At 41.9% G+C, this 22,557-nt stretch overlaps 1 protein-coding gene across 1 annotated transcript; it reads left to right on the top strand.

Annotated features, from left to right (window-relative positions):
• Nucleotides 1-832: 832 nt before the first annotated feature.
• On the top strand, nt 833-21,085 carry LOC138680781 (phospholipid scramblase 3-like). The gene is made up of 6 exons (XM_069768036.1): nt 833-903; nt 8,784-8,976; nt 9,321-9,432; nt 12,351-12,450; nt 20,150-20,208; nt 20,734-21,085. The coding sequence occupies exons 2-6, from the start codon at nt 8,921-8,923 to the stop codon at nt 20,758-20,760; spliced, it is 354 nt and encodes a 117-aa protein (XP_069624137.1). The 5' UTR covers nt 833-903; nt 8,784-8,920; the 3' UTR covers nt 20,761-21,085.
• The last annotated feature ends 1,472 nt before the right edge of the window (nt 21,086-22,557 follow it).

Genomic DNA, 22,557 nt, shown 5'->3' on the forward strand with positions numbered 1-22,557 from the left:
GCTTACAGTATACTGATGAAGTGTTAGATCAGGTGGGCTGCCCAGCACTATATAAGTGCACCCCACAAGAACAAACACCCTAATTCTCCAAACCAATACTAAAGGGCTTGGCTGCATCCTGCATAAAAATGGAAGAAAGTGCAATAAAAACATGAAAATTGACCAAAATGGTATGGCTTACAGGGTAATAATGCAGAACAGCCTATAGACATGCCCCCCACCCAATAGTATAAGCCATATCCCCTTTTTGAAAAGCATAACAGTTTGGTGGATGAAAAAAATATAAAAATAAAAAAAAACCCTGAACATTCTGGGGAGCAGCAGGAATTAGATAAAAGCAAACTTGACCTCTTTTGACCTGATGACGAACAAGTAGAATAATCTCCACCACTCAGTGATCGAATACATTTGCAGCTGTCTACGGCTCCTTTTCCTTCAGCTTCCATAGGCACCAGTCTACATGGCCTTTCTGAAATGGACATCGGTGCATATCCTGCTGCTATAAATGCACTTAACCCAAAGCAACAATTTCAACAATAAAGCAAGAAAAAGACTGTTCTGCATAATGTTATATGCAGAAATAGATAATGATGTGTCCCCCTAAAACGAGCATAAACCTAAATTATACGCGGTGCTGATGTTAATGAGTACATATTGTAATTCACATTGGGCGCGCAATGTTTGTTCTGAATATTCATACAGTGAATGACTTAATGCATTCCACATTCATTACACAGGAGCACAATTTCATATCCATAATGATTACTGTCTATTTGGTTATATGGATTTTATTACTGGAAGGGATGTAATCATTGCTTTCTGTTTTAGGATGGAGCTGCCAGTCAAAGAGATTATACATTATTTCCAGTCGCACAGCCAAGCAATTACTTGTGGCTACTGAAGGTAACCATGTTATTATGGAAACACAGCAATCTGTAAAAATCTATCTGTAGAGGGACAAGTTCAGGAGCCCAGATTGTGCTCGTTTGGAGCAGTGCTATATATATTTATATATACAGTGGGGGAAAAGTATTTAGTCAGCCACCAATTGTGCAAGTTCTCCCACTTAAAAAGATGAGAGAGGCACATTGACATCATAGGTAGACCACAACTATGAGAGTCAAAATGAGAAAACAAATCCAGAAAATCACCTTGTCTGATTTGGCAAGATTTATTTTGCAAATTATGGTGTAAAGTAAGTATTTGGTAATTAACAAAAGTTCATCTCAAAATTTTGTTATATGCATTGGGTACGAAAAGTATTCAGATCCCTTTTAAATTTTTCACTCTTTGTTTCATTGCAGCCATTTGGTAAATTCAAAAAAGTTCATTATTTTCTCATTAATGTACACCCTGCACTCCATCTTGACTGAAAAAAAACCCAGAAATGTCGATTTTTTTTTTTTTTTTTGCAAATTTATTAAAAATGAAAAACTGAAATATCACATGGTCATAAGTATTCAGCCCCTTTGCTCAGTATTGAGTAGAAGCACCCTTTTGAGCTAGTACAGCCATGAGTCTTCTTGGGAATGATGCGACAAGTTGTTCACACCTGGATTTGGGGATCCTCTGCCATTCTTCCTTGCAGATCCTCTCCAGTTCTGTCACATTGGATGGTGAATGTTGGTTGACAGCCATTTTCAGGTCTCTCCACAGGTTCTCAATTGCATTTATGTCAGGGCTCTGGCTGGGCCAGTCAAGAATGGTCACAGAGTTGTTCTGAAGCCACTCCTTTGTTATTTTAGCTGTGTGCTTAGGGTCATTGTCTTGTTGGAAGGTGAACCTTTGACCAAGTCTGAGGTCCAGAGCACTATGGAAGAGGTTTTCATCCAGGATATCTCTGTACTTGGCCACATTCATGTTTCCTTCAATGGCAACCAGTCGTCCTGTTCCTGCAGCTGAAAAACACCCCCATAGCATGATGCTGCCACCACCATGTTTCACTGTTGGGATTGTATTGGGCAGGTGATGAGCTGTGCCTGGTTTTCTTCACACATACCGCTTAGAATTATCACCAAAAAGGTCTATCTTCGTCTCATCAGACTAGAGAATCTTATTTCTCATAGTCTGGGAGTCCTCCATGTGTTTTTAGCAAACTCTATGCGGGCTTTCATATGTCTTGCAAAGAGGAGAGGCTTCCGTTGAGCCACTCTGCCATAAAGATCTGATTGGTGGAGGGCTGCAGTGATAGTTGACTTTATGGAACGCTCTCCCATCTCCCTGCTGCATCTCTGGAGCTCAACTACTGTGATCTTTTGGTTCCTCTTTACCTCTCTCATCAAGGCTCTTCTCCCACTATTGCTCAGTTTGGCTGGACGGCCAGGTCTAGGAAGACTTCTGGTGGTCCCAAACTTCTTCCATTTCAGGATTATGGAGGCCACTGTGCTCTTAGGAACCTCAAGTACTGCAGAAATTCTTTTGTAACCTTGGCCAGATCTGTGCCTTGCCACAATTCTGTCTCTGAGCTCCTTGGCCAGTTCTTTCGACCTCATGATTCTCATTTGGTCTGACATGCACTGTGATCTGTGATGTCTTATATAGACAGGTGTGTGCCTTTCTAAATCAAGTCCTATTAGTTTAATTAAACACAGCTGGACTCTAATGAAGGAGTAGAACCATCTCAAGGAGGATCACAAGGAAATGGACAGCATGTGACCTAAATATGAGTGTCTGAGCAAAGGGTCTGAATACTTATGACCATGTGATATTTCAGTTTTTCTTTTTTGATAAATTTGCAAAAATTTCTAATTTCTGTTTTTCTTCAGTCAAGATGGGGTGCAGAGTGTACATTAATGAGAAAAAAAATGAACTTTTTGGGAATTTACCAAATAGATGCAATGCAAAAAAGAGTGAGAAATTTAAAGGGGTCTGAATACTTTCCGTACCCACTGTATACTTTGTTGACAACGACAGAGGTCAAATGTTTTCTGTAAGTCTTCATAAGGTTGGCACACACTGTTGGTGGTATGTCGGCCCATTCCTCCGTGCAGATCTTCTCTAGAGCAGTGATATTTTGGGCCTGTCGCTGGGCAACACAGACTTTCAACTCCCTCCAAAGGTTTTCTATGGGGTTGAGATCTGGAGACTGGCTACGCCACTCCAGGACCTTCATAGGCTTCTTACGAAGCCACTCCTCTGTTGCCCTGGAGTGTGCTTGGGAACATTATCATGCTAAAAAACCCCTTCCACATTTTATCTTCAATGCCCTTGCTGATGGAAGGAGGTTTGCACTCAATATCTCACGATACATGGCCTCATTAATTCTTTCATGTACACGGATCAGTTGTCCTGGTCCCTTTGCAGAGAAACAGCCCCAAAGCATGATGTTGTCACCCCCATGCTTCACAGTAGGTATGGTGTTCTTTGGATGCAACTCAGTATTCTGTCTCCTCCAAACACAACAAGTTTTGTTTCTACCAAACAGTTCTACTTTAGTTTCATCAGACCATATGACATTCTCCCAGTACTCTTCTGGAAAATCCAAATGCTCTCTAGAAAACTTCAGATGTGCCCGGACATGTACTGGCTTAAGCAGGGTGGCACGTCTGGCACTGCAGGATCTGAGTCCCTTGTGGCGTAGTATGTTACTGATCATAGCCTTTGTTACTATGGTCCCACCTCTATGCAGGTCATTCACTAGGTCCCCCCATGTGGTTCTGGGATTTTTGCTTACCATTCTTGTGATCATTTTGACCCCACGGGGTGAGATCTTGCATGGAGCCCCAGATCGAGGTGTCTGGTGTCCTTCGATAGCTCTTTGGTCTTCACCATAGTGGAGTTTGGAGTGTGCCTGTTTGAGGTTGTGGACAGTTGTCTTTTATACTGATAACAAGTTCAAACAAGTGCCAGGACTACAAGTAATGAGTGGAGGACAGGAGTCTCTTAAAGAAGACATTACAGGTCTGTGAAAGCCAAAAATCCTGCATGCTTTTAGGTGACCAAATACTTATTTTCCACCATAAATTGCAAAATAGATCTTGCCAAATCAGACAAGGTGATGTTCTGGATTTGTTTTCTCATTTTGACTCTCAGGCTGCCGTCACACTAGTAGTATTTGGTCAGTATTTTACCTCAGTATTTGTAAGCCAAAACCAGGAGTGGGTGATAAATGCAGAAGTGGTGCATATGTTTCTGTTATACTTTTCCTCTGTTCCACTCCTGGTTTTAGCTTACAAATGCTGATGTAAAATACTGACCAATTATTGCTAGTGTGACAGCAGCCTCATAGTTGTGGTTTACCTATGATGTCAAGGTGCCTCTCTCATCTTTTTGAGTGGAAGAACTTGCACAATTGGTGGCTGACTAAACACTTTTTTCCCCACTGTAAGGTGCCCAGGGTGGTAGCCAAATTGATACTTCTCCACACCCTGGCACCCCACAAATACACAGTGTCCCTGTCCATCAATGTTGTGCAGTGTATAACACAGAGTACTCGGAGGCCTCTGCTGCATCCACATTATTTGATCCAGAATCAGCCGCATACACATCGGGAGACACCCGGTTTGTTATAAGAAATTCAATTTTACTGGACAGTTTAGAGACCACACTCCTTAACTCATAGTTTCGGGCATAGCAACCTCCAGTTCCATTTTCATCAATACAGCACATTTCATGCCTCTGCTTACATTCAGCTCGGACTTATCTCTAAGCTTGATCCTGTCAGACCCAGGGATTTCCCATTCAGCACCACAGCACTCCCAACATCTGCTACGTTTCACTCACGCATTTCCTCGTCAATCTTCCTCTTTGTGGAAAGGAATAAGGCACACTCCTCAGTGCCTAGTTAGAGCCATAGGCTTCTGACGTAAGAGAAACATCCTCAGGAAATTTGATATGACCTCATGCTGTCAGAACGCTATGTGCTCCACGTGCCTCCAGCCCACTACCACTTTAACCTGAACTTGACACAATCCTTCCACTAACTCAAACTCAATCTGACTAAATCAGGAAGGAGTTCCTTTTTTAACTTGCTCTAGACCCCTCCCAATCTGGGCTAAGCTAAACATTAACTGTCTCTTTACTCTGTCCCTGCAGTCTGTTGCTGGGCAACTTAACTTTTCACCTACATTCTAGCATCACTACTTAACTACAGTAACTAGCTATCTGTAACCCTAGCATTGAACTGTGTTCTATACTGTCCCTACCCCTAAGCTGAGTGTGCAGATTTACCTTAGGCATTACCAATACAGTACCCACACAGCAGCATCAGTTCTTATAACACTCTATGAATTTTACATCATAGCAAAAAAACGCAATGCAATCGCATATTAGTATTCACACTACTACAATTGTTGTATTCAGGAGAATTATATGACCCTCCCTGTAACAATCTTACACTAACATAGCATCAAACAATTTAGACCACACTACAATTTCCACAAAACCATTTATGCTGCTTTACTGTAACCCCAAAGTAATTGCCCATTCTAACTACCGTAAATTCAGTACTGAATTAATAAACAGAACTGACCAATGACAAACAGGTATGTATTTTCTAATTGCTATTGTTCTCATTTCAGTTGTTTTCCATCAGGTCCAGACTGCCATGAAAGAATTTTACAACTCGGATGCAACTATGTAGAGTTTTCGATCAGGTTCTGAGATTTTACACATCATACTATCCTTCACAACCACAAATTACACACATAACATCTCTAATTCCAGTCAGTATGGCCCCATTACAACTAATGCCACTGGTATGAGCCACAATGCCCCGTGACAACCACAAACCCATCTGCCAGTCCTTTGCCCATCAGTGGCAATCATAATGCCCTCCATATTAGTCAGTGCATCTAGACAAACTCCTTCTGCAGACAGGCTTTTGGCCAAGTGACACCAGTGTGTGTTGTGGTATATTTTTGTTGGGTTCCTGATTTTCATATCCACCTAGCTATACAGGGACATAGTGTAAAGTAGCTATATACAGTATAACCATCTTTATCCAACCAGGAGCAGCAAACAAATGCCAGGTGATGCCACGAGCATTGAGTCACTGTTTGGTTAATGATGGATGAGTAAGATGATCACAGCCCTTGAAATTTGAATTTGCCAGTTTCAACAAATTTGTCCTCAAATTTTATTTGCAGCAAATGTATCGCTGTGACTGCAATTGCCCTGAAAAGATGTGTAGAACACTCTGAAGTCTCCTAGGCCTATATCCAACCTTTAGGCTGTGTGCACATGTTCTGGATTTTTCGCTATGAAAGCACGATAAAACTGCGAAAAAAATGCATCCATTAAGCATCCTATTAATAGAATGCAATCCGCAACTTTTGTGCATATGTTGCGTTTTTTTTTTGCGAAAAAAACGCATCGCGGAAAAAACGCATGTTCATTAATTTTGCGGATTTTTCACGGATTTCCCACTATTTAATGCATTGGGAAGCTCCAGAAAAAACATGAAAAATCCACGAGAAAAACGTGATAAAAACGCGCAAAAAAAAGCATGCAAATTTCCTGTGGAAAAAAATCTGGTTTTGTTCAGGAAATTTCTGCAAATAATCCTGACGTGTGCACATAGCCTTAACATAAACACAGCTTTAAAAATGTCAAAGTGACATCACCATTAAAATGAATGGTAACTAACAGCCCACTAATTAACCCGTAACTCTGACAGATTTTTCATGATTTTAAAAATTAAACAAACCTGAAAAAAATATCCTTTACTCATTTGTGATAAAAAAAAAACTGATCGCTATAGAACACTGACTCAAACTGACAGTGTCGTTGTCAGAGGTTACATTATACCGATGTAACTGAAACAAGAGTTGTATCATATATTCCACAATGTCATTTGCTTCCTCACTACTAATATACTTGCTGGAGGCAAAAGGCTACTTTCACACATCAGTTTTTTGCCATCAGGCTCAATCCGGAGAGAGAGAGAGAGATGCCAGAATGGAAAGCGCTAATGCACATAAGAAAAAAATATGGTGTTGTCCCAGCTCCTTAAACGAATTTCTTTATTGAAGACACATTTAAAATTACAAAAGCGGCTCAATCCTCATACTGTGACGGTGTGCTAAGCATACCAATAGTCCAGCTGAAGAAATTCGTTTAAGGAGCTGGGACAACACCATTTTTTTTTCTTCAGTGCTACTACACGTCGGGTTCAGACGAAGTCCCGTGCACCTGCGGCTGGAGTGGTGAGCTGGCTAGGGCTTTCACGCCCAAACTTTTTTCTGCTAATGCACATACCCTAAAAAAAAAAAAAAAGAAAAGAAAATCGGAGAATGTTCAGTTTTAAAAAACGGAATCCATTGCCGGACACCGTCATTTGACGGATCCGATGCCATAGGGTTTCATTCTAGCAAGCGACGGATGGCGACAGATCTGTTGCTGTCCGTTTTTTTGACGGACACAAAAAACTTTACTATGTCCGTTTTCTACAGCCGCCGGAAACACAATTCTCGACAGATTCGGCGAAAAACGTATGAAACATGCCAAAACCAGGAGTGGAACAATTAGAGGAAAAAGTATAATAGAAACACGTCACCACTTCTGTATTTATCAGCCACTTCTGGTTTTGGCTTACAAATACTGATGTAAAATACTGACCAAATACTGATAGTGTGATGGCAGCCTAATTGAATCTCTGTATTATTCCCAGACTACTACTCTCATTTTCTTCGCTGCTGCAGTCATTCAACTTATCACTGTCTGGGGTATTAGTCCAATGTTTTACAGCTTTCTCCTCTTGTCTCTATTACTGAGCTGTGAGCTCCGACATTCACCATTCTAATATCACCCTAAGGCCGGAGTCACACTACAGCGAGATACGGCCGAGTCTCGCAGGTTAAAAACAAGCTCTGGCACCGGCACTCCGGAGCGGAGCGTGCAGCTCCATGTATTGCTATGCGGCCGCACGCTCTGCTCCGGAGTGTCGGTGCTTGTTTTTAACCTGCGAGACTCGGCCGTATCTCGCTGTGTGTGATCCCGGCCTAAGATGTTTTCTGCATTCCCTGCCTTGGCTTTTATACAGGATACAATAGTCCCTCCTGTTTGACTGTGCTGTACCAAGTGATATGATATCTGCAAGGCATTTTGTGAAAGCCCAAGCAGCTGCACCTGATGTCATGAGCCCACTCTCGGATTCTTCCCCAGTGTGTGGAATGGGGGTGGGCTTTTTTTTCAATCCTTGGGAATTAAATCACATCATACGTCATGTCAGCCTTCTTTGGCTACTTTCACACTTCCGTCGGTACGGGGCCGTCGCAAACCGTCAGCCCGACGTACTGACGGACGTTGTGCAAAATAGTGCACAACGTGGGCAGCGGATGCAGTTTTCAGACGCATCCGCTGCCAAGTATGAGTTCGGGGAGGAGGGGGCAGAGTTTTGGCAGCGCATGCGTGGTCGAAAATGGCGGGCGCGTCGCACAAAAAAAGTTACATTGAACTTTTTTTGTGACGACGGTCCGCCAATTACCGACGCATCCAGTGCACGACGTATGGAACGCGTGTCCATACCTTGCGATGCGTCGGTAATACAAGTCTATGAGCAAAAAGCACATCCTGCGGGCAACTTTGCAGGATGCGTTTTTTGCACAGAACGACGCATTGCAACGTCTTTATAAAGACGGAAGTGTGAAAGTAGCCTTTTGCTCATGCAATCTGCAAAAATACGGCAAGGATTTTTTTTGATGATTCACACAAATCGTATATCAGATTGTTTTAATTCACCCGGTCTAGTAAAAGTTATAAAATTTGACTCAGATCTGATTAACATCAAATTGATTTGATCTTTGCATTACAATCATGGGTGTTCTTTAATTTTTTTATTGTAGATTCCAGTTGCTTGTGTTACCAGCTGTGTGGCCCGGCTCGATCTTCCTGCCTCCGACTGTTTGACCAGAGCAGAGAGGAAATACTAAGGTTCTGTAGACCTTACCGGGTCGATGTGTGCTGCTTGTTCTGCTGCCTCATGGTCATCCGAGTATTCTCCTCATCTAATGCGCTCCTAGGCTTTGTCCAACAGAGGTCAGTAGTATATAGTTCTACAAGCCATCCAATAATAGCACCCAATTCACAAAGTTGTAGAAAACATAGATCTGGCATGTGCTTATCACAAAGTTGGTATTTTTTTTTTGCCACACTAAATCCTAAAAATGAAAGTTTGAAGTGGTTAATGACTCGACCTAAAATAGGTCAAGGTAAAGATGTATTCCCCATCTTAGAAACATAAAGCTTATCCATAGAATAGGTAGGATCACTTAAAATATGAAAGATTGCATTGATTTTCCTAAAAGTTAAAGACTTGTCATCTACATCAGCTGCCTTAGTTTGGTCATGAACCTTTCAATGCTGCCACTATCCTTATTCAGATGGAGCTTGTTTAGTCCAAGTCTCTCGGTGCATGACTCGGAGGGAAGGAGAAGAATGGACATTCGCGGCCCCTGGAGTGTGGCCCGCTGTCACTCAGACCAGGAATTCCAGGTAACACTATGTATTTATGGACTCATATTTTCCCCTGTATGGAAAACTGCTCAATCAAGAAATGGCATCTGCTGAAATCTACAGGTTTTGTTCTCATTATTGTAAGATTTATCTTAAATTATTCCTTTTAACACTAGTTTGCGTTCACTTAAGCAAATACTGTTTAATTTAGTTTTGGAAAAAAGAGATGGGATAGATTTATTTCGAAATTCTCACTTCAAGGCTACGGTCACACAACCGTTCTTATCTCAGAGAGAAGCGATCCGATTATGCTAATCACACGCTGATCAGAGTGACTTCATTTTCTCAGATGTGGAGGATTTAGAAAAGAAAAATAATATCCATATTCTCTATTCAGTAAGTCCATGAAAATGTCATGACTGCAGTCTGATGTTTTCCCACAGACATGAATGGGCTAGTGCCCTCCGCTCTCAGAGGCAACTCGTCGATGCTGTGAGTTTTCTTCTGTGACCCACTGACATGGGGACAAGTGCTAACCATCAAAATTACAGATAGCACTTGTGTGTGCACGAGGCCTTAGTCCTCATTCACGAAAAAATTGTACCAATATTTTGGATCAGTGTGCTCATTTTTACCCTCAGTGTTTCATCAGTAAAATTTAATAGATTTAAAAAAATAAATTACAAAGTTTTCCCTATACTTTGTAATGTTAAACAGAAGATAAACGGACTGAACACCGAGGCACCAGCGCTAAATAATCTAAGTTGGTGAAGTGAGAAAAATATAGGAAAAAATTAAATTTATGGGTTCAAATAACTCAAAATTGGCACATGCATATGTATTCACCCCTTTTGCGATGAAGCGTCCAAAAATTTCTGGTGCAAGCAATTGCCTTCATAAGTCACATGCTTAGTGACAGGAAGTCTACCTGTTTGCAATCTTAGGCTGCCGTCACACTAGCAGTATTTGGTCAGTATTTTACATCAGTATTTGTAAGCCAAAACCTGGAGTGGAACAATTAGAGGAAAAGTATAATAGAAACATATGCACCACTTCTGCATTTATCACCCACTCCTGGTTTTGGCTTACAAATACTGATGTAAAATACTAACCGAATACTGCTAGTGTGACAGCAGCCTTAGTGTCACATGGTCTGTCAGTATATACACACCTTTTCTGAAAGGCCACAGCGGCTGTAACATCATTAAGAGGCACCACCAACCAAACAACACCACGAAGACCAAGGAGACCTCCAAACAGGTCAGGGATAGAGTTGTTGAGAAGCAGAAGTGAGGTTTGGGTTATAAAAAAATATCCCAATCTGTGATGATCTCCTGAAGCACCATCAAATCCATTGTCATCAAATGGAAAGAACATGGTACCACAACAAACCTGCCAAGAGAGGGCCGCCCACCAAAATTCTCAGCCTGAGCAAGGAGGTAATTAACCAGAGAGGCAGCACAGAGACCAAAGGTAACCCTGAAAAAGCTGCAGAGTTCCCAAGCAGATACTGGAGTATAAATCCATATGACCCAATAAGCCGTACACTCCTTAGAGGAAGAGTTTATTTTATTTACACATAAAAATTGTAAGGCTTTTTTGAGTTTGCCAAAAGACATGTGGGAGACTCTTCAAATGTATGGAGGAAGGTGATGTGGCAAGATGAGACCAAATTTAAGTTTTTTGGCCACCAACGTAAATGCTATATCTGGCACCAAACAAACACAGCTCATAACCCCAAGAACACCACCCATGGTGGTGGCAGCATCATACTGTGGAAGTTTTTCGGCAGCATGGACAGGTAAAACAGTCCTAGTCAAGGGGAAGATGGATGGTGCGAAATACAGGGATATTCTGGAGCAAAAACCTGTTTCAGTCTGTCAGTGATTTTAGACTGGGACAGAGGTTCACCTTCCAATACGACAATGACCCAAAGAATACTACTAAAGCAACACTTCAATGGTTTAAAGGGAACCTGTCACCCCCCTCAAGCGTTTGTAACTAAAAGAGCCACCTTGTGCAGCAAAAATGCTGCATTCTGACAAGGTGGCTCTTTTAGTTATGCTCCCTGCACACACTGAAATAAACGTTTATAAAAGGCGCTCCTCATATCCTGAAATTGCCAGGGAGGCAGGTCTTTCCTTCCTAAGCCAGACTCCTCCCAGCCATCACTCCTGTGTGCGCCGTGAGCTGCCTTCTCTTGCTTCATTATCGTCCCCGGCGCCTGCGCATTAAGTTGTTCTTTTTTCGGGCATGCGCAGTTGCGCTGCCCTTCGTACTTACAACGCAGGTGCCAGGGACAATAATGAATCAAGAGGAGGCGGCGCCCGGCGCACACAGGCCCGGAGTGACGGCTGGGAGGCATCTGGCTTAGGAAGGAAAGACCTGCCTCCCTGGCGATTTCAGGGTGTGAGCGGCGCATTTTATAAACATTTATTTCAGCGTGTGCAGGGAGCATAACTAAAAGAGCCACCTTGTCAGAATGCAGCATTTGTGCTGCCCAAGGTGGCTCTTTTAGTTACAAACGCCTGAGGGGGGTGACAGGTTCCCTTTAAGGGGAAACATATAAATGTTTTGGAGTGGCCTAGTCAAAGCCCAGACCTTAAAGGGACACTGTCACCTGAATTTGGAGGGAACAATCTTCAGCCATGGAGGCGGGGTTTTTGGGTGTTTGATTCACCCTTTCCTTACCCGCTGGCTGCATGCTGGCTGCAATATTGGATTGAAGTTAATTCTCTGTCCTCCATAGTACACGCCTGCGCAAGGCAAGATTGCACCTTGTGCAGGGATGTACTACAGAGGACAGAGAATGAACTTCAATCCAATATTGCAGCCAGCATGCACTATTATAAATAAAAGTTACATTTTAGTGACGTGTTAGAGAGAGGTTAATTACTGAGGATTTGCTCTATTGGTTCTGAATGCAACAGAAACCCAATTTGCCATTGATAATGCAGGTGACATCAGTGGAAGGTCAGAAGATTGCCATCATATGGAAGAGGTGGCCAGGTTTTAATGAAGAGCATAACATGGATCATGACTTCTTTGGCCTTGACAGTAAGTAAACTTGATAACTAAAACAATGCTTATTGTTCAGTGAGGAGTATATAATAAGGCAAATATCATTGTCTAACAATCATAATATACTGTATACTTTGTTTCACTGTTTGGCAAGTTCAAGATCTATGCGTGTGATTGGCAAATGGTTTACGTCCAGTTCACAAAATCTAAAATGTTAAGCCAGTATTTTGCATCAGTACTTGTGAGCAGAGAACCGTAAGTAAACTACCTGTTCTGCCTTGTGGATCAAGTTCTGGTTTTGGCTTACAAATAGTGATGCAAAATACTGAACTACAAGCGCACCAGTGAAATCTTGGTTCATGTTTCTTGAAGTGTGTCATAGATCTTATATGATGAACACAGCCCCAGGGGTCATAGCTCAGTTGGGTTTTTAAGCTCAAAGTAAATGATCCAGAATTCTAGTGCGAAAACCAAAAAACAGCGCATGGCTTAGCAACAGAGGTGTGGATTAAAATAGGACATGTGTCGAAATGTCGGTGTAAAATATCGCAATGAAAAAATTCAACCAATATGTGGTATAAAAGTGTCTAAAGATTCCTTAATTTTATCATCAAGCGCAGTTCACTGTGATAAATTTTACACAAATTCAGACTGGCTAATACACAAGTATGCCATATAAATACAGTATTTGACAGGATTAATAAATTTGTCCAACGTGAATGAGACCATTCCGAGAGCACAGTTCTTAAAGTGGTACTCTCAGGAGCTAAAATGGATTTCGATCTACATTCTAAAACTATGAAAGCTCATATCCTACTTCTTACTCGTATATGTAAGTTCTTATGATTTTATTACATCTCACGTCACAGCACGGCTATTGTGGGAGCTCCCCCTCTCATCTCGGATGCTGTATAAGAGATTAGGGGACTATAGCTTGTGACCTGTTGCTTATGCAATTCATCCCTCCGACCAAGGCTCACTCTCATTCTGCCTGCACCTTCACAGCTTGTACTTCTATATGACTTGACTAAAAGTGTGGGGCAGGCAATTGATATGTCATATACAGTAGTGTTCAAAATTATAGCAGTCCAATATAACTAGCCAAATTAATCAGTTTTTATATAAATTATATTACCGTATGTCAAACAATTTACGAGTTGGTGCAGTAGATTCTAAGAAAACCAACAAACTCCACATTCATGATTTGCATGTTGTTGAGTCTGTGTATTAGAATAATTAACCCCTTCATGACCCAGCCTATTTTGACCTTAAAGACCTTGCCGTTTTTTGCAATTCTGACCAGTGTCCCTTTATGAGGTAATAACTCAGGAACGCTTCAACGGATCCTAGCGGTTCTGAGATTGTTTTTTCGTGACATATTGGGCTTCATGTTAGTGGTAAATTTAGGTCATTAAATTATGCGTTTATTTGTGATAAAAACGGAAATTTGGCGAAAATTTTGAAAATTTCGCAATTTTCACATTTTGAATTTTTATTCTGTTAAACCAGAGAGTTATGTGACACAAAATAGTTAATAAATAACATTTCCCACATGTTTACTTTACATCAGCACAATTTTGGAAACAAAATTTTTTTTTGCTAGGAAGTTATAAGGGTTAAAATTTGACCAGCGATTTCTCATTTTTACAACGAAATTTACAAAACCATTTTTTTTAGGGACCACCTCACATTTGAAGTCAGTTTGAGGGGTCTATATGGCTGAAAATACCCAAAAGTGACACCATTCTTAAAACTGCACCCCTCAAGGTACTCAAAACCACATTCAAGAAGTTAATTAACCCTTCAGGTGCTTCACAGCAGCAGAAGCAACATGGAAGGAAAAAATGAACATTTAACTTTTTAGTCACAAAAATTATCTTTTAGCAACAATTTTTTTATTTTCCCAATGGTAAAAGGAGAAACTGAACCACGAAAGTTGTTGTCCAATTTGTCCTGAGTACGCTGATACCTCATATGTGGGGGTAAACCACTGTTTGGGCGCACGGCAGGGCTTGGAAGGGAAGGAGCGCCATTTGACTTTTTGAATCAAAAATTGGCTCCACTCTTTAGCGGACACCATGTCACGTTTGGAGAGCCCCCGTGTGCCTAAAAATTGGAGCTCCCGCACAAGTGACCCCATTTTGGAAACTAGACGCCCCAAGGAACTTATCTAGATGCATAGTGAGCACTTTGAACCCCCAGGTGCTTCACAAATTGATCCGTAAAAATGAAAAAGTACTTTTTTTTTCACAAAAAATTCTTTTAGCCTCAATTTTTTCATTTTCACATGGGCAACAGGATAAAATGGATCCTAAAATTTGTTGGGCGATTTCTCCCGAGTACACTGATACCTCATATGTGGGGGTAAACCACTGTTTGGGCACATGGTAAGGCTCGGAAGGGAAGGAGCGCCATTTGACTTTTTGAATGAAAAATTATCTCCATCGTTAGCGGACACCATGTCGCGTTTGTAAAGCTCCTGGGTGCCTAAACATTGGCACTCCCCCACAAGTGACCCCATTTTGGAAACTAGACCCCCCAAGGAACTTATTTAGATGCCTAGTGAGCACTTTAAACCCTCAGGTGCTTAACAAATTGATCTGTAAAAATGAAAAAGTACTTTTTTTTTACAAAAAAATTCTTTTTGCCTCAATTTTTTCATTTTCACATGGGCAATAGGATAAAATGGATCATAAAATTTCTTGGGCAATTTCTCCCGAGTATGACGATACCTCATATGTGGGGGTAAACCACTGTTTGGGCACATGGTAAGGCTCGGAAGGGAAGGCGCGCCATTTGACTTTTAAATGGAAAATTAGCTCCAATTGTTAGCGGACACCATGTCACGTTTGGAGAGCCCCTGTGTGCCTAAACATTGGAGCTCCCCCACAAGTGACCCCATTTTGGAAACTAGACCCCCCAAGGAACTTATCTAGATGCATATTGAGCACTTTAAACCCCCAGGTGCTTCACAGAAGTTTATAACGCAGAGCCATGAAAATAAAAAATAATTTTTCTTTCCTCAAAAATGATTTTTTAGCCTGGAATTTCCTATTTTGCCAAGGGTAATAGGAGAAATTGGACCACAAATGTTGTTGTCCAGTTTGTCCTGAGTATGCCGATACCCCATATGTGGGGGTAAATCACTGTTTGGGCGCACGGCAGGGCTCGGAAGGGAAGGCACGCCATTTGGCTTTTTAAATGGAAAATTAGCTCCAATTATTAGCGGACACCATGTCACGTTTGGAGAGCCCCTGTGTGCCTAAACATTGGAGATCCCCCAGAAATGACCCCATTTTGGAAACTAGTCCACCAAAGGAACTAATCTAGATGTGTGGTGAGGACTTTGAACCCCCAAGTGCTTCACAGAAGTTTGTAACGCAGAGCCATGAAAAAAAAAAAATTATTTTCTCAAAAATGATCTTTTAGCCTGCAATTTTTTTATTTTCCCAAGGGTATCAGGAGAAATTTGACCCCAAAAGTTGTTGTCCAGTTTCTCCTGAGTACGCTGATACCCCATATGTGGGGGTAAACCACTGTTTGGGCACATGCCGGGGCTCGGAAGTGAAGTAGTGACGTTTTGAAATGCAGACTTTGATGGAATGCTCTGTGGGCGTCACGTTGCGTTTGCAGAGCCCCTGATGTGGCTTAACAGTAGAAACCCCCCACAAGTGACCCCATTTTGGAAACTAGACCCCGAAAGGAACTTATCTAGATGTGTGGTGAGCACTTTGAACCCCCAAGTGCTTCACAGAAGTTTATAATGCAGAGCCGTGAAAATAATAAATACGTTTTCTTTCCTCAAAAATAATTATTTAGCCCAGAATTTTTTAATTTTCCCAAGGGTAACAGGAGAAATTTGACCCCAATATTTGTTGTCCAGTTTCTCCTGAGTACGGTGATACCCCATATGTGGGGGTAAACTACTGTTTGGGCACATGCCGGGGCTCGGAATTGAAGTAGTGACGTTTTGAAATGCAGACTTTGATGGAATGCTCTGCGGGCGTCACGTTGCGTTTGCAGAGCCCCTGGTGTGCCTAAACAGTAGAAACCCCCCACAAGTGACCCCATTTTAGAAACTAGACCCCCCAAGGAACTTATCTAGATATGTGGTGAGCACTTTAAACCCCTAAGTGCTTCACAGACGTTTACAACGCAGAGCCGTGAAAATAAAAAATCATTTTTCTTTCCTCAAAAATGATGTTTTAGCAAGCATTTTTTTAATTTCACAAGGGTAACAGGAGAAATGGGACCCCAGTAATTGTTGCGCAGTTTATCCGGAGTATGCTGGTACCCCATATGTGGGGGTAAACCACTGTTTGGGCACACGTCAGGGCTCGGAATTGAGGGAGCACCATTTGACTTTTTGAATACGAGATTGGCTGGAATCAATGGTGGCGCCATGTTGCGTTTGGAGACCCCTGATGTGCCTAAACAGTGGAAACCCCTCAATTCTACCTCCAACACTAACCCCCCCACACCCCTAACCCTAATCCCAACTATAGCAATAACCCTAATCACAACCCTAACCACAACCCTAATTCCAACCCTAACCCTAAGGCTATGTGCCCACGTTGCGGATTCGTGTGAGATTTTTCAGCATCATTTTTGAAAAATCCGCGGGTAAAAGGCACTGCGTTTTACCTGCGGATTTTCTGCGGATTTCCAGTGTTTTTTGTGCGGATTTCACCTGCGGATTCCTATTGAGGAACAGGTGTAAAACGCTGCGGAATCCGCACAAAGAATTGACATGCTGCGGAAAATACAACGCAGCGTTTCCGCGCGGTATTTTCCGCACCATGGGCACAGCGGATTTGGTTTCCATATGTTTACATGGTACTGTAAACCTGATGGAACACTGCTGCGAATCCGCAGCCAAATCCGCACCGTGTGCACATAGCCTAATTCTAAATGTATGTGCACACGCTGCGGATCCGCAGCAGTTTCCCATGAGTTTACAGTTCAATGTAAACATATGGGAAACAAAAATTGCTGTACACATGCTGCGGAAAAACTGCACGGAAACGCAGCGGTTTACATTCCGCAGCATGTCACTTCTTTGTGAGGATTCCGCAGCGGTTTTACAACTGCTCAAAGAGAAAATCGCAGTTGTAAAACCGCAGTGAAATGCGCAGAAAAAACGCGGTAAATCCGCCATAAATCCGCAGCGGTTTAGCACTGCGGATTTATCAAATCCGCAGAGGAAAAATCCGCAGAGGACCAGAATACGTGTGCACATACCGAAACCCTACCCCTACCCTACCCCTAACCCTATTCTAACATTAGTGGAAAAAAAAAATTCTTTATTTTATTGTTCCTACCTATGGGGGTGACAAAGGGGGGGGGGGGAGTCATTTATTATTTTTTTTATTTTGATCACTGAGATATAATCTATCTCAGTGATCAAAATGCACTTTGGAACGAATCTGCCGGCCGGCAGATTCGGCGGGCGCACTGCGCATGCGCCCGCCATTTTGGAAGATGGCGGCGCCCGGGCGTCATGGGTCGGATTGGCACCGACTTTCATGACGCCTAGGTGGCGTCAAAGGTCGGGAAGGGGTTAATTCAAAGGTTGTGTGTTCAAAATAATAGCAGTGTGGAGTTCACTTAGTGAGGTCAATCATTCTGTGAAGAAACAGGTGTGAATCAGGTGGCCCTTATTAGAAGGTGAAGCCAGGGCATGTTGTACATGCATTTCTCCTTGAAAACCTGAGATATATGGGTCGTTTGAGACTTTGTTCAGAATAAAAGCATACTTTGATTAAAAAGTTGACTGTAGAAAGTAAAACTTATGAAGGCGTACAGACAATGATGGGCTGTTCAGCTAAAATGATCTCCAATGCTTTAAAATTGAAAGCCAAACCAGACGACATGGAAGAAAACTGAAGACTACCATTCAAATGGATGGAAGAATAGCCAGAATGGCAAAGGCTCAGCCAACGATCAGCTCCAGGATGATCACAGACAGTCTCAAGTTACCTGTGAGTACTGTGACAGAAGACGCCTGTGTGAAGTTAATCTCTTAGCAAGAAGTCCCCATGTAAAAAAAACAAACAAAAATGACATGTACTTTCCCAAAGAACACATCAACTGGCCTAAAAAGAAATGGAGAAACATTTTCTGGACTGATGAAAGAAAAATTGTTCTTTTTGGGTCCAAGGGCCACAGACAGTTTGTCAGACGACCCCCAAACACTGCATTCAAGCCACAGCACACTCTGAAGACAGGGAAGTTTGGTGGTGCAAGGGTCATGATATGGGCATGTTTCTCTTACTATGGTGCCAGACCCATTTACCGCACACCAGGGATCATGGACCAGTTTGCATATATGAAAATACTTGAAGAGATCAAGTTACCTTATGCTGAGGAGGAGATGCCCTCGAAATGGGTGTTTCAACAAGATGACGACCCTAAACACACCAGTAAACGAGCAACATCTTGGTTCCACCCTAACAAAATTGATGTTATGGCACGGCCAGCCAAATCCCTGGACCTTTAATCTGATAGAACACTTGTAGGGTGACATTAAAAATTCTGTTTCTGAGACAAAGCCAACAATGCCAAACATTTGTGGTATGTAGTCCAAGTATTCTTCACTGGAATAACAGTTAATAGGTGCCAGTAGTTGGTGACTCTATGCAACATAGATGTGAAACAGTTCTAAAACAACTGTGGGTATACAACTAAATATTAGGTTAGGGATTCACAGGAATGCTAAATCCACAAAAAAAGCACATATTGTGAGTTTGTAAAGACAAATGCAGACACTGCTATTTTTTTTTTTAGAACAGCCCAATGTTCATTTTTTGTTTTCTGTAAAGTAGTTAAAACAATGTATATACATTTATCTTCGTGTTTTGAATTAGAAAAGTGTGCAATATTCTCAATGCATAGAACTAAAAACTAGTATAAAGATTGTGATTTTTTTGAACACTGCTGTGATTTTGAACAGTACGGTACAAGTTGTGAAGGTGCAGGCAGAGCAGAACAAGAGCGAGGGGCAGGAAGGACAAGAAACCTGTCCACAAGCCTTGGTCAGAGGGATGGATTGCATAAGCGGTAGGACACGAGTCACAGCACCTTGATCTCTGACATTGCGTTGCCTGAAGAAAAAGGAAGCAGCAGCAGTCCTATGTCGCCAGATCACGGTGAGAAGAACTCATGCCAGTGTAAATGAGAACAGGATGAGGCATACGAGTCTTCATAGTTTTAGACAGAATGTAGATGTAAATACATTTTCATCTCTCCGGGTTGTCTACTACTATCCAAACCTCTTTTCAATATCCCTATTGTGCTAATTAAAATAAAAAGTAAAGCCTATTTACCTCCCGGACCTGCACATCTCTGCTCCTAGCCCTGCATCGGTCTCATAACATTATGCCACGTGATGGCTGCAGCCTTCACACATCTGTAAAATGGAACTGTGAAGGATACAGCCCATTAGTGGACACTGACGATCAATGACAAGATTGCCGCTGGATGCGACACTCAGAGCAGCGACAGTCCGGGAGGTAAGTCTGCAATTTTTTTTTTCTTTTAGTGCGGGAGGTAAGTCTGCAATTTTTTTTAATTTTAGTGGAAACATTAAGGACATTGAAAAGGCGCTGTCTAGTCGTGCACAGCCCCCTTAAAAGTAGCATTGTAGAATTATTTTCTCTACATAAAACAAGAAAATAAAACGCATTAATACATCTTAGGCTCTAAAAACAAGCCCTAATTTACCTTTTCTCTACAGTTTCAGCTTCCATTAGTCCCACAGACAAGGCTCTCCTGTTGTCAGCAACATTTCTGCTGGTAAGGCACCAACTGTTCTTAAATATTTTATGCTTGGATTGACCCATGTTTTGCAGGTTGTTTTTAAGTGCCTTTTCTTACAATCTTTTAGAGTTTAAAATTATTTATTTTATTTTTAACACTGGCACTTTAAGCCAAGGGCTTCTCTGTATGACATAAGGGGAACCTGTCACCAGGAATAGCGCAGTTAAAATGTAGATATGAGGTTAATCTGCAGGTTAACAGCGTTACTAACCTGTCCGCGCCTGCATGCAGCCGGGAGAAAATAATCTTTGTTTCTCCTCAGCCAGCATTCGGTATTCAGTCATAGGGGCATGGACGGCGATAGTTCAGTCACCGCTTTATTTCTCGTGAAAGGTTCTCTTTAAAACACCTGAAAAAAATGTGACAAAATAAAGTCACAAAAAATAGCATAAAGCAATGGGATTTTTTTTAAATTTAAAAATGTTGAAAAAAATTGAAAGTGAAGGATTGTTCTGTTTTGCTGAAGTGACAAAAATGTCTATTTTCTACATTTCATTTTAGAACTTCATGTTTTTTGAGATGAGCTGAAAAGAACACAGACGAATGGAAAATGAGTTTCAACAGGGAATACACAACTGTAACAAGCCCAGGCTACAACTAGACCGTACTGTAATAATCTAGGATCACAGATAGCTGTAGTGTGGTCATGTTTGAAGACGCTGTCATCCAGACATACAAAAAAACCTGAAACAAGCTTAGAAGATTAGAAAAAAAAATGAGTCAAACCCAACTCAAAGATCTTCCCACAGCCGATTCCTTGTTGTCTGCTCAAGTGACCAGTGCAGCTAATCACTAACTGGCTGCAGCCGTCATGTTAATAGAGAAGCACATGAGAGCAGCCACACTGCTAAAATGCCCTTAAAGGGAACCTGTCACCTGAATTTGGCGGGACTGGTTTTGGGTCATATGGGCGGAGTTTTCGGGTGTTTGATTCACCCTTTCCTTACCCGCTGGCTGCATGCTGGCTGCAATATTGGATTGAAGTTCATTCTCTGTCCTCCATAGTACACGCCTGCACAAGGCAAGATTGCTTTGCGCAGGCATGTACTATGGAGGACAGAGAATGAACTTCAATCCAATATTGCAGCAAGCATGCAGCCAGCGGGTAAGGAAAGGGTGAATCAAACACCCGAAAACTCCGCCCATATGACCCAAAACCAGTCCCGCCAAATTCAGGTGACAGAGTCCCTTTAAGTGCAGGCAAGTACAGAAACTGAACTGGATCTGAGGCCATGGGGGATCGGTAAGAAGGGTGTGAATTTTTTATTTTAGAACATTCTAAGGTGGTTCAGTCATTTTTAAATGGCAGGAAAATCCTTTTTAGCTGTATTCTGGAGAAAAACAAAAAATAAGGACTTTTGTGTACTCACCGTAAAATCCTTTTCTCCGAGCCACTCATTGGGGGACACAGGACCGTGGGTGTATGCTGATTCCACTAGGAGGCTGACACAAGTAAATACAAAAAGGGTTAGCTCCTCCTCTGCAGTATACACCGCCCACTGGCTCCGGATAATACCAGTTCGGTAGCAAAGCAGTAGGAGGTTAACCCTCCGTCAGGGGCAACTGATCTGACAGGCACAGCTCACTTCGTTTCATTTCTGTATTTTCAGTGGTTTGTCTGGGAAACACCATCCTCCCAGTACCTTCATAACTTTAAAGGCTGTGTGAAACCTGAGAAGCCTCTTGTGCTGCAGAGCTGCAGGAGATCAGATATCAGGGTTTTGGCTTCTCCGGCTCATTGCCCCTGAATGCGTCACACTTTTGACGATTAGAATTTGCTGTTTTTATTCATCCCAATTGTTTTTTTAGCTTGTTTTCTGAATAGCTAGTGCTAAATTTGTGGATTTGTCATAGGTTTTGTTAGAAATAAGAGTGTGCTTCTCTGGCACATTGCGCCCTAACACATATTCTCTCTCTTGCTTCTGCTTTTCTTATGAAATGGCGAGGAGAATATTTGACTTGTCCAATGCCCTTCATGTTGAGCAAGTGCAAAATATACTGCTTGATGAGACAGACCCCTTACAGCTAGAAGATTTAGGGGAAGAAAGTGACATTGATTCAGAAGATGATGTGTAAGAATGTCCAGATGTCGTCTGATACAGATCAAGATGGAGAGGGTGAGGAGGAGGATGCTCAAGACATAGAAACATATTAGCTCAAGACATAGAAACATATTACATTTTTTTTTACACCTGATTATGTGTATTCTCATTTATTACATTCCTATTAAGGTAACTGATCACTTTTAGAGCATTGAAATTTTTAAAAAAGGAAAATATAGCCAATTTTCTAGCCTGTGCCGGACAGGCGCAATGCCCCTAAACT

This window comes from Ranitomeya imitator, chromosome 5 (assembly GCF_032444005.1).
Source record: "Ranitomeya imitator isolate aRanImi1 chromosome 5, aRanImi1.pri, whole genome shotgun sequence".
NCBI lineage: Eukaryota > Metazoa > Chordata > Amphibia > Anura > Dendrobatidae > Ranitomeya > Ranitomeya imitator.